The 13686-nt window shown below is 32.7% G+C and overlaps 1 protein-coding gene across 1 annotated transcript; it reads left to right on the top strand.

The window, feature by feature from the left end:
* The first annotated feature begins 3847 nt into the window (after positions 1 to 3847).
* LOC110036211 (L-ascorbate oxidase homolog) lies at positions 3848 to 7294 on the top strand. The gene is given in 3 exon segments (XM_020740606.1): positions 3848 to 4693; positions 4696 to 4765; positions 6211 to 7294. Coding segments are annotated over 3 exon segments (1611 nt in total). The 5' UTR covers positions 3848 to 4110; the 3' UTR covers positions 7169 to 7294.
* Positions 7295 to 13686: the final 6392 nt, after the last annotated feature.

Genomic DNA, 13686 nt, shown 5'->3' with positions numbered 1-13686 from the left:
AGAGAACTAAAAAATATACATTAAAAATACGACAACACGAATATTGAGGACATCCAACAATAATAGGACAAAAGAGAACATTTAAGTAAGGTCCACAGGTGGAAGAAGAAGACCAAAGGGTTCACATGCGCAAGACCAAAAGGTTCGTATGTGTAAGACCAAAGCATCAATGATCGAAAGACCAGGAGTTCATCAGCGGAATACCAAATGACTTGACTAAGCGCAAACCCTTGAATGGAGGCTAGAGGCCAATCGAATGCAGGCCATCCAAACCAAAGACCAAGGCACATTGAGCCGAGCAAGGGCGTCGGTCTTCCACTCGCCACAACCCAACTCAAAAAAAAAGTTCATCAACTCTAGTCATTTCACAGAGGCCCTTAAGATTCCTCATCAGGGGTCAAGAACTTCCCATAACGTATTCAAGTGGAGTATATCAAAGGATATCCTCGTCAAGTACTGAGTTAACTATCAGATTGTTGTGATTCACTCGCAGCTTGATAACTTAGATTTCTTTGTTAACAGAATTTTCTCACCCAAGGATCAAAAGTTGACAGAGAAACACAAATAGCCAAATTATAAAGCCAAGTCGACCCGAAGGTCTTCAAAGGTCAATCGACAACCTGAATTCAACACAGTCAGGTGAATAGATCTTGTCGAACTAAGATTTACTGGTTTCCGTCGACCAAAACTGAAGGCCTATATATGTAAAATATCTAAAATATCATGTAACACTCCTATTAAAGTGAGATATAATAAAATATATTGTATTCGTTCTCTAATAAATAGGGAGATCATTTCTTCAAAATGGGTTAATCAAGAATCCATTTTACTGTTCATTATTTGACATTTCTCTGTCTCTCAATTTTTCTCTCTCCTATTTTACTATCTTTTTGATGTGATTCATGAAAAAGGTTAGAATAAAATATTTAGATTCCAAATTTGAATAAAAATGCTATAAGATTGTTTTTTTTTCCCATTTTTCTAAAGGTACTCGTCTCGGCCTAATAATATTAATTTGCTGGTCAGTGTATTATCAACAGGTAAGAAAATTCTCTCCGGCAGAGTTGCTGTAAGTTTCTCCCAAATTAGTTATCTTCGCCCAAACTAACAAGGCACGCAACCCAAACCTGGGTTTTAAAAAATGATGATTATAATTTCTATCTTTTTGTTAGTTGAAATATTGTCATCTTATTTGATGACAGATCCGTTAATAGATTCATCGTATTTCAAAACTTCTAATTTCACTCAAACAAAATAGCTCTAAAGCTTGATTTATAAGACATGTTTTCCTGCTAAAAAGTTGGGTAATGATTGCAGCAAGCTTTTGTAGTTCACTAAACTTGGGCAAAGTTTTCCATGAGAAGAGTGCAAAGCCTGCCTTTAATCTCGCTTTGCGTAAGTGCGCACAACTCAATTTATTTGATTGATTGCCATTCATTTTCGCTATAAAAATGTTTAGAGTTGAAGCTCTCACATTGATATATACTCGGCAATAACATTCGAGGAAGAAAAGGGAAATGGAAAATCATATTTGCTAGAAATGTATGCTAGTTTTGGTTTAAACGAGGGAAAGTTTTGAAAATGTTAAATTGTCTTCATTGTTGCTTGAACAACATTGGTTAATGTCTACATACTACTCAATTTTTATTTATGTACATATTTGACATCTGAACTTTATTTTTTACATTTATACAACTCAAATTTTTCATCACATTAAAAATAATACTATTTTAACTTTTAGAATGTAGATATGATGGAATTAAATGGTACGTATTTAAATCTTCCTATATTGGTTTAATGCATAATTAAGGTATGCCAGCATCCTTTGTGGAGATGCTATTTACTGTGTAAGCCCTTTTATTTTGGCTTGAAATCAATTCAACGCCATTTATTTGGTTTTTAGATAAATATTAGAACTGGACAAATTGACAAAAATATATAATATAATGTTTTAAAAAAAGCACAGCTTTTAAAAGCTATTTCAAACAAGCCAAATTACATTAAAGCCTAATTAATGTAATTTTATAATGGAGTTTTTGCTAAAAAAAAAACCTAAAATGAAGTCAAATTGCCATTAAAGCAATGATTAAATAAAAATTTGTCCAATCTCAAAATAGTCATGCAATCGTTTAACCGTGCAAAAGTTTGTGAAGTTATGTGCTAAGTTTGGTGTTATTTAACACTTGATTGAGGGCATGTTTAGTTGAGCCGTTCTTGAAACATTTGTGTAAAAGGTATCAGTTGAGTTTGGAGAGATTTCAAACTACTGAGAGAGTTTTGATGGGATAGAGACCGTTTTTCCTTGAAAAATTGATTTGTTTGTCCTCCAATCCTTAATGATGAAGCTAGATTTAATAAGGAAAATAATGCAATCATTATCAGATGTGAGTTTGTGAATGGGGAAAAGGCAGTGAGCAAGGTGAGGAGAATGTAATAGATTCGTTAGGAGTAGCTTACTTTGGGAAGTAGGAAGTAAGCCTTGGCTTGTGTACGTGATTGAAAGCACGTGAAACTACACATGAAAATATTTCAAGTTCACATAGTTAACACATCAATATATGAAAAAGTTTGTACATAGAAAATCTACACATGGTGAAGACTAAATATGGAGAATCTACACAGTATGAAGATTACATATGAAGGAGAGCACCTATGCATAGGATTGCGCATAAAAATCCATACATGAAATTCTTACAGATGAAAGCAAATTAACGTAGGGCCACACATGCAAGGAGATTGCACATATGAATCTACATGGTGAAGATCTTGTTACATTACAACAACTTGAAGTAGATTTCCTTTGATGCCTATTGAACAGAGAGGAGGAGGACGAGGAATATGTGTGTTAGAAGAGGCTGAACAGGTGAAAGAAATTGAGCAATAGAAACTTGCATGAGAAAGTGAAAGGGAGAGGGAAGAGTGAGAGGGAGAGGGGAAGACCAAGCGGAAGAGGAGAGAAGTTGTGTCTATCATGAGAAAGCTTCCTATTCTTTTTAATGGGGAAAGAATGAACTATAATTGTTAGAGGTTTGAATTGTGATAGAAATAGGCAAAATGAGGCATCGAGCGGGTCAGCAGCGTAGCTCCCCCATCTAATGGTATAATTATATCACTCTCTTGGTTGTGGTGGAATAATTATGCCACACCAACATAATCACACCAGTCAGGTGTGTAGGCACCGTTTGGGGTGACACCATGGTTTCAACTGGCATTTCTATGCCACTGCTGGTACCGCTTTGTGGAGTGGCATAACTATGCCTAAAGGAGGCGTAGCTACACCAATAGTTCTTTAGGGCATCCTAGGCTAGTGAACTCCTTCCAAGCCAAATTTTTTTTGTTAAAAGAAACACCCAACCAAAGAAGAATAGAGGAAAGCATTGGGCGAGAGAAGATTGAACTAAAGTGAGTTTAATAATATGATAACAAGGGATTGTTTCTATTATCTCCTCATTCTCGTTCACCTCTTCTCCATCCTCTTCTCCATCTCCACCTCATTGCTAGGCTTAACAAAATAAATGATTGCCTCGCCAAAAATGAAATCCTTCTTATTATCCCTTTTATTGCCTTTTGCTTCCTTATATACATAATTTTGAATAAAATATTTTATAATATCCTTTGTTTCAAACTCAATTAATTATTCTCCGATCTAAGAAGGTTTTTCTTTAATTATTGTACAATAACAAAAGTTTTTTAAACTATTTGTGAGCGGAGTAGCGGTTAAGTTTCTCCCAAATTAGTCATCTTCGCCCAAACTAACAAGGCACACAGCCCAAACCCCCAAGAAACAACCGCCTCCCAAATTAAGACTAGACAGCAAACCTCTGTTCTCCTTCCCTCCGTTCTTCTATACCCATGACCGTCTGGCATTTGCCGTTGAATGCAGAGCTCTCCTTCCTTCCAAATTAAACCGCCACCTCGGATCCAAATTTGGCAAGACAAGTTACGCTTCTCTTCCTATAAAACAACTCAACCTCTTGTCTCTCTAAATCCTCTTCCCAGGCTAGCTCTGCCTCTCAATCCCCTCAAAATAAGCCCTGGGACCTTCCATTCATGTCTCGCTAAGGTCTCTCCTTAATCAAAACAGAGCAACCTTTACAAGCGAAAGCAACAATGTCGACGACGAAGTCTGGGGTAGCACTCGCTGTTTTGTTCCTCATCTTCATATCCGCTCGGTCTGAGGACCCTTACCTCTACTTCACATGGACGGTGAGCTACGGCATCATCTCCCCCTTCGGTGTCCCCCAAAAAGTAATCATGATCAATAATCAATTCCCGGGACCCGTTATCAACTGTACCAGCAACAACAATATCGTCGTAAACGTGTTCAACCAACTGGACGAGCCTTTCCTCCTTTCTTGGAACGGCATCCAGCAGCGCAAGAACTCTTGGCAGGACGGCATGCCGGGCACCAACTGCCCAATCCCACCCGGCCAAAACTTTACCTACCATTGGCAACCAAAGGACCAGATCGGCAGCTTCTATTACTACCCCAGCATTGGCATGCAGAAGGCTGCTGGTGGGTATGGGCCAATTCGCGTCCATAGTCGCCTTCTCATCCCCGTTCCATTTGACCCGCCTGCGGATGAGTTTGACGTGCTAATGTCCGACTGGTACGGCATCAGCCATAAGGACCTTGCTCGCATGCTCGACTCTGGCCGACGCCTCACCCGCGCTCGCGGTGTGCTTGTCAACGGATTCGCGTGGCTGGTAACGTCTCCCGCTTCCGCGTGTGCAATGTCGGGCTCAAGGCATCGCTCAACTTCAGGTAATTTGGTCCACGACCTCACTAAAGCACCAATATTTTTATTCTAATCAAATTCTAAATTGACAAATTATAATCAAGGTGTGTCAATCTTGGTTGAAATACATTCTTTGTAAACTTAAGGTCTGTTTGGGGCAGCTGCAGCTTATTGAATAATTTGCTGATAAGCTAGGTGTGGTGACTATTATAAATTTTAATTTTTTTCGGAAAAGTCAGACTGCTGCTAGAAAGCTGTCACCGCACTTAGGTAGGTGCGGTGTGAAAATACTATTTTCAACGTTTATAATCAAATTCTAAATTGACAAATTATAATCAAGGTGTGCCTTGTTTGAAATTCGTTTTTTGTAAACTTAAATCAAAATAGATTAAAATGGATCTTTAAAATCTTGTTCAGCGACAACAAATGAAATTTTTTAAGTTCGATAAACTCATCTTTATTTAATTTAAATATTATTAATATACTTTTAAAAATTATATGTAATATAAATGTATTACCATAAAAAAGTAAACCTGTCTTTTTATTGGCGAAATGTTTAAAATGATATGTTTAATTTTTTATTAAATTGACAATAAAAAATATTGAGAATTGACGAAGTCGTCCAGTCCTCTTTTATGTCACTTGCCAGCAGAACTGAGTCACCGCTGACTAGGCAACTCTGTTGCTGACTCACCGAATGCCCTAAATTTCAAATTTCTTATTCGTTTTGCCATATCTCCGATCATGCTGTTCTCGACTCCTTCCTGAAGAAAAACGAAACTCGACCCTTTCGGTCTTCTTATCCACAGCCGGCGCCGAACTCCGCAGTCAACTTTAGCTACCGTCGAAGAAGGCTTCCTGCGACGATGGTTTGGTACCCATCTTCTTCTATATTTCTTTATTTTGTTTCTCTTGTACCGTGTAATTTGACTGGTATGCATGTGTTTAGATCTGCGATTTGCCATTGAATGCTGGCGACGAAGGCTCTTTTTATTTTTTCCCCCGTTCTTGCTATTGCTAAGGAATACCGGCAACGAAGGCTCTTTTTATTTTTTTTCTCCGTTCTTGCGATTTGCCTTCGAATTCTCACCTTAAGTTTGATTTGATGGCAGAAATTTGATTTTTTATGTCTAAAAGAAAGTTCAAAAACTAAAATTTTATTTTAAAATTGAGATTTGATCCGTGTATTGATGACAAAATTTTTAACAATTCTACAGATTAAAAATTTTTTTAAACAAGTTGATTGCCACGTTAGTGTTAGTGGTGATTGTAAGCTGACGTGGCTTAGACGCTGATACTAGGCATTTTATGTCATTTTAAAATTTCGCCTCTTTTACTACTAATTGAGCCATTTAAGTAAAAAAGTTTATAACAACATCTACACACACACATAGATATATATATTATATTTCTGTGAGAATGTAGTAATATTACTCGTTGACTAATTATGATCATCCGACCATAAGTTCAGAATTCAGGGGCATACACTGAAGTTGGTGGAAGTAGACGGCAGCCACACTGTGCAGAACGTCTACAATTCGTTGGATGTCCATGCCGGGCAATGCTACTCCGTGCTCGTCGCAGCAGACCAATCTCCACGCGACTACTACCTTGTGGCCTCCACTCGGTTTCAAAAAACGGTTCAGACCACTACCGCCATCATCCGCTATAGCGGAAGCAACATCCCGGCAAACCCTGACCTCCGTTCCGCACCAACGACTTGGGCTTGGTCTCTTAACCAATGGCGCTCATTCCGTTGGAATCTCACTGCCAGCGCTGCCAGACCCAACCCACAGGGCTCATACCACTACGGTCAGATCAACATCACTCGAACAATTAAGCTCGCCAGCTCAACTTCTGCAGTCGACGAAAAGCTTCGCTTTGCACTCAACGGTGTGTCTCACACTGACCCCACTGTACCTCTTAAGCTTGCCGAGTATTTTGGGATCAATGGCACTGTTTTCAAGTACAACCAAATTTCGGACGAGCCCCCAATTCCCGGCACGCTTGTCACTATAGCCCCTAACGTGATCACGACAGTGTTCAGGACGTTTATTGAGATCATACTTGAGAACCCTGAGAGGAGCATTCAGTCATACCATCTCAATGGTTATTCTTTCTTCCCAGTTGGAATGGGACCTGGCAAGTGGTGCCCAGAGAATAGAAACACGTACAATTTGCTTGATGCTGTGAGCAGGCACACCATCCAGGTGTATCCCAGTTCATGGACGGCAATCATGTTGACATTTGATAATGCTGGTATGTGGAACTTGAGGTCTGAGATTTGGGACCGCCGCTATCTTGGGCAACAGCTTTATATTAGCGTTCTCTCACCGGAGCGATCTCTCAGGGATGAGTACAACATGCCTTTGAATGCTCTCCGTTGTGGAGCGATTATTGATCTTCCCCTTCCACCACCCTACACCTAAACTTTTAAAAGTGTCAATCTTCGTATTGAGAAACCATCGCCATAAATAAATGGTGGGTATAAACAGTGCAAAGTATTTCACAACGCACTATAGAAAATATTTTTTTAAATTTATGAAAATTGAAAAATCGGCTACAAGTCTTTCATGCTCGTACTTTCACCATTTGCTTAGTTATATTTGTCCTTTTTTTTTTGCATTTTTTACTTAAATTGGGGTCTTTATGTTGATCACAAACTTGTTCAGTGTACTTTCTAATAATCATTTTGAAATATTTTACATGTCAATTTATTCTTTTGAACTTTGGAAAACATTTGAATCAAAATACAAAATAAAAATATTAGCTTAGAAAAAGATTCGATTGAATCATTCAATGAATATAAATTAGAGGATTCTTATACTATATTTGATCAAATAAATAAATATCATAATATTATTCAATATTTAAATGAACATGACATAAATATGATGGAAGCATTTATGTTTGCATCAATAACAAAAAAATTATCCTCATGATAGATTCAAATTGTGCAAACACTTAAGCATAGTAGAAATAAGATGTCTCTTGATGATAGTATGTTATCACTTAGAGTAGAAAAAAATAATAATAAATGATAAAAATCTCACTAAAATTGAATATCAAATGCATGTCATTTTAACAGAAAAAATTCTTTTAAAATAAAAAATTTTAAATCATTTTATAAAAAATTTAAGAGATAAATCTCACATAAGAATAGCAAAAAGAAAAAAAAAACATAATGTGATTACATACCGGATATGTGGGAGAACCAAGCATCTTGTAAATGCATGATATTATCAGAAAGATAAGACATGAACAAAAAGCAAAATTTTGAGCAAAATCACTCTCAACCACAAATTAATATGATCACTTCATTTCTAATCTTTTCCTTTGAGGCATGGTAGCTCTAGATTTGAATTAATTTTTCATATTATTCTGCCAATTAATGGATAGATGCCAAGGTGACTATACATGTAAGTTTTGTTAAGTCTTAGTTTTTTTTTGCCTATCAATATACACTATGAGGAAGTGTAGCATGAACAATGGAGCATTAACAAGCCCGGTTGGAGTAGGAGATATTGATCTAAATTTGAGAGCAAGAAAAGTTTTCAAATTATATTCAATTTTACATTACCTAATAATAGTAGAAATTTAAATAGTAGTTAAATACTTGTTTAACATGATTATTGTCTTGTATTTAAGTCAAATAAGGTTATTATAACCCAAAATAGATCTTTTGTTGAAACTAGATATTTATGCCATTTTTTATTTAAGCTAAATTTGTTATTATGTAGCAATAACACCTTGTGTAAATTCCTCCATTTTATTAATTATTTCAATTGATATTTAGCATAAAATATAAAATATGTAAATTATAAAATAATTGGAAGGATGATGCATTTGAATTTACTGTCCAAAAATGATAGAAATAAAAATGTGGAGTGTGAAATTTATTCTCAAGCAAAATACACTAGAAAATCCCTTAAATATACTTTCGTTAAACAAAATGATTTATTAGATCTTATTCATACATAGTAATGTTTGTGATTTAAATGATAATTTGATTATAGGTAGTAAAAGATACTTTATTATTTTTATTGATTATTTTCAAAAATTTTCATTATTTCTTTAAGGAAAACTAAATATAAAGTTTTTGATATGTTTAAGAAGAAGAAATTAGAAGTAGAAAATCAATTAATAAATATATTTTGAAATTTAAGATGATCAATTAAAGATGGGGAGCATATTTCACTTTTATTTAATAATTTTTGTAAGAAAAATATTATACATTAAGTTACTTCTTTATATTCATCTTAATCTAATGAAGTAGAATAACAAAAAATTGAATATTAATTGATATAATAAGTATAATGTTAATCTTCTCAAATTTACTAAATAATATATGACGGAAGCTTTAGTAACAACTTATTTTATCTTAAATTGTATGATCTTATTATGATTCTAATAAAATATCTTATAAATTTTTTAAAAAATAAAAAACTTAAATTTAAGATATTTAAGAATTTGAAGTTATTTAGCTAAAATATTCATTCTAGAATATTAAAAAGGAGATTTAGGATATAAAATTGTAGATGGTGTTTTTATAGGATTTCTTATTATTAACTCATATATTAGTGATATTTCTAATAATAAAATTATAAATCTAGAGATGACAATTTTTTTTTTAAAATATATTACTTATGAAAGAAATAATTATAAAATCAATTGATAAAAAAGAATCATCAATATAAAAAATTTATAATAAGTAATGATCATACTATTTTAACTAGTCAAAATAAGAAAAATATTTAAAAATGTAAGAAAATTAGAAGAGAAAAAAATCTAGGTGATGATTTTTATTCTCTTTTAAGTGAAACATTTATTCTATAAAATGATCTTTTCAAATTTGAAGAAGTTATAAATTTATAGATATTTTCTTATAAGAGGCCATGGATAATGAAATAGATTCTATGATCTTATCAAATAAGACTTGAGTACTTTATGATTCATCTCATTATTGTATACTTATTGGATGTAATTAGATTTCACGTTGAAATTAAATTCAGATGGATATATAGATAATATAAAGTAAGATTAGTAGCCAAATGAAATAAACAAAAATGTGTTGTTGATTATTTTGATATTTATTCTCCTATTGGAAGAATTTTTATTATACTTTTGCTTTCATTATTATCTTCAGCATATAATCTAGTTTTATATCAAATGGATGTAAAGACCATATTCTTAAAAGGTAACTTAGATGAAGAAATTTAAATGAATCAATCTGAAATTTTAATTATAGTAAAAGTTCAAGAAAATAAAGTTTGTAAATTAGTAAATTCATAGTATGTATTAAATGAACTTCCTAAATAATGACATAAAATTTTGATAAAATAATATTATCATATAACTAATTGATTAGTGATTCTGAAAAATATATTTATATTAAGACTATTGATATGCTATATTATTTTACATCCTTATGCGGATGATATTTTAATTTTTAGCACAATTTTAGATATTATTAAGAATATTAATTATTTTTTGTTAACTTCAATCAATTTGAATGATTAGGTAAATGTAATGTAATATTAGGCAGAAAATTTAATAGAAATATAAATAATTTTTTTCACAATCACATTTTATTCATATACAATTTAAGAAATTTAATTATCAGGATATAAATACTGTAGACACTCCATATAACTCTAGTTTACATCTTATTAAGAATTTAGGTGATAGCGTATTACAATTAAAATATTCACAAATAGCTGATTGTCTTAAGCATCTAAGAAATTATTCTTGGCCTGATATTGCTTATGTTGTAGAAAATTTCACTAGATATACTAGTAACCCAAGTGAAACTCATTGGAAAGCAATATAAATAATTTTTAAATATTTATAAGACTCAATAAACTATTACATTCAATATTGTGATTTTTCTATGACACTAGAGGGATGTTATGATGCTAGTTGAATTACTGATGATAAACTATTGCATTAATTGTAGTGGTTTTTTTATAGTACTAGAAGGATATTGTGATGTTATTTGGACTATTGATAATAATGATACATAATTCACTAGTAGATATTCACATTTTATGTTGATAGGGTATTATAAATTCTAATAAACAAACATTAATTTTTAGATCTACTAAGAAAGAAGAATTTATAGCACTTAAAATTGCAACTTGAAAAGCGGAGTGAATTAAAGGTTTTTTGAGCTTGTTTATCTTACATTGGCAAACCGGCATATGCTATGTTAATAAATTATGATAATCAAGCAGCCATAACAAAAGCAAAAATGCGAAACGTAATGATAACAAATATTATGGGAGAATTTGGCATAACCCTTTATGTGGATTATATAAATGAGGTATTGTCACTTACCATTTATTTATTATGGGAAAATGATTGCAAAAAGGATTCCAAAGGCTTACGCATTGAGATCATTAGAGAGGAAGATATTAAAATAATCATCAGACTGGAAACCCAACCTTTGGATTGGAAAACCCATGATTGATAGTTTAAAATGGTAAAAATATAACTGATTAAATAATTGATAAAACACACTTCTTAATATTTTAAAAATCATCCATGTATATATATAATTGTCCTAATTTGTAACTAAAAGAAGGTTGAGTTATATCTCTTATTGAGATAAACGAAAAAGTTATATGAGATAGTTTAAATATGGTGTATCCAAGATATCTCTCTTATGTAAGTGTTGTAATAATAGGTTATTTCAATATGATTTTACCAAGAACTTAAAATACTTATGAATTGAGATGAAGGCGCATGGCCTTTAAAGCGCACTCTTGAGCATAACTTATATTATGTCATATATCATATGTGTACCAAATGATACAATAATTTATATTATAGTTCAAAACTTTGATTACTATAGTAGTTGTTATTGTTAGGATTTAGTTATTAGTGCTACCTGAAGCAGCACTACAGATCTTCATTTTGTTATTTGTTTGATGTTATTGTTGTTGTGGAGTCACCAGTTTGAATTCCATTATATTGCCCACTCTTCTGATGCTTCTATACTTCAAATCATATCAATGATCTTGAGAAGTGAGAATTCAAGGAGGAATGATGATAATAATAATAGAGTCAAACAAAAGAAGAATGTGGGGGAAAGTACTTTCATGAGGTGAATCGAAGTAAAATTGGTTTTCAAATACTTTAAAAAGTTCTATATTGCCCACTCCAAAGAGCTTGACCGAAGTAAAATTGGTTTTCAAATACTTTTAAAACATCTCCATAAAGAGAACCTATGAATAACAAACCCCTATAACAAGAAATTTTAGTTCAGGTCACTTATGTTGGGGTTCAACTTCTCCTATAAGGGTAAATCCTTATACTTAATTACACCTTAAGTAATCAAAACTACTTAAGAAACGTTTCGATTGAAGTTACTATCTATTCTTGAAAGGTTTAAGTGTTGTTATCAATGAATGAAATTTCAACATTTTATCCTAAGGGTAGTAGAATTCCAAAGATTTTAAACTATCATATAGGTCTATGTTCAGTTGAGGTTCATCCTTCAATCCAAATTTTGAATGTCCATCACTACAAAATAAAGTTAGCACACCCTAATAACATGTAGAGTAAATCTAGGGCTACGTCTATCTTTGTCTTCAGTAATTATGCAAAGCAAAGTTAGTGGACAATTATATTTTAGTTTGTTAATTTTTGAAATTTAGATAACTCAGTCAAGATGTCCATGACTCCATCATCCTAGGGTTGTCGGGGTACCCTAGTTTACTTAGTCTAAGAGGTGGTTGATCTCGTTCTTATATGACAGTACTACGATGTCTGCAATTATATTCTTAATTTTTCCTTACTTATATTTCTTATTTTAGAAAGGCACCAAAAACTTGATTTTAAAGAAAATAAGAATGCAATTATTATATTTAAATATGAGATACTACGCAAGTATACGTATCATTATCAAGTAATATAGAACTTTTTGATTAAGAACTGTAACTAGATATTTGTAAGATGAAGACAATATCAATAGAATATTTTTTCCTTATCATGATCAGTAACAAGTATAAGAATTTCGTTATGGAAGTATTCAAATTGTGTTGTATCAAATATGAGCAATAGTATTCTTTACACTTACTAGAGATGCTAGAAAGAATATTGATTAATTTAAAGTTTGAATAGTCTTGAAGATAGGCTAGGTAAGGAAGATACTGGCTTTCACTCAAGAGTTCCCTCTTCTCCATCCAACTGGGGGCTAATATCTTGTATCAAAACCTAAAATTATAAACCAAACTAGGGGCTTTAGCCTGTCACTCTAAAGTCCTCTAACTCTACACCCTTCAAAGCTACACCCTTCAAAGATCATTTTCCCTTCAAAGTTTATTTCCCTATTTATTTGCACTTAACCATATGAATTACATTCTCATACATATATTCTCATGTGATTCTTACCATTAGTTGACTGAGATGACTGAGACAATACTATCACATGTTATCACAACAAATATTAACATCTTAATTGGTCAAACCAAAAAGTAAATGAAGTACATGGTTAAAAATTAAATGAAGTACATGGTTAAAAAACATGGTTAAAAATCATCACAACTTATTCCAACACTAAAGATTAATACTTCACACAACTTCCATCCAATTCTTAATCACTTATTATTCTAAGAAAAAAGATAAAAAAAAATTACTCAGAATTCATGGAGAAAACACAACCACACTTAAGTTTGAAAGTAGAAATCATGCAATCAAACAAGAAGTCTAAATTAAAATCAAATGTAGTCATAAAGATAAAAACTTATCTCAAATCCTCTCCACCAAAATCTTGAAGTTCCTTTGAATCTCTTATATTCCCTTCTCTTACAATACTCTCTACTCACACATTACAACTCCTCTCTTCTTCTCTCTAAACATATCCTAATTAATTTATGAGAGAGAAGTCGGTGGTGCGGCTATGGTGGACGCTAGGGGAGTGGCGTGTAGGAGGGTTCTTCAATCC

The sequence above is a fragment of the Phalaenopsis equestris genome, unplaced genomic scaffold, assembly GCF_001263595.1.
Source record: "Phalaenopsis equestris unplaced genomic scaffold, ASM126359v1 Scaffold203795, whole genome shotgun sequence".
Lineage (NCBI taxonomy): Eukaryota > Viridiplantae > Streptophyta > Magnoliopsida > Asparagales > Orchidaceae > Phalaenopsis > Phalaenopsis equestris.
Note: the sequence above shows the minus strand (reverse complement) of the source record. Positions and strands in the feature narration are given on the sequence as shown.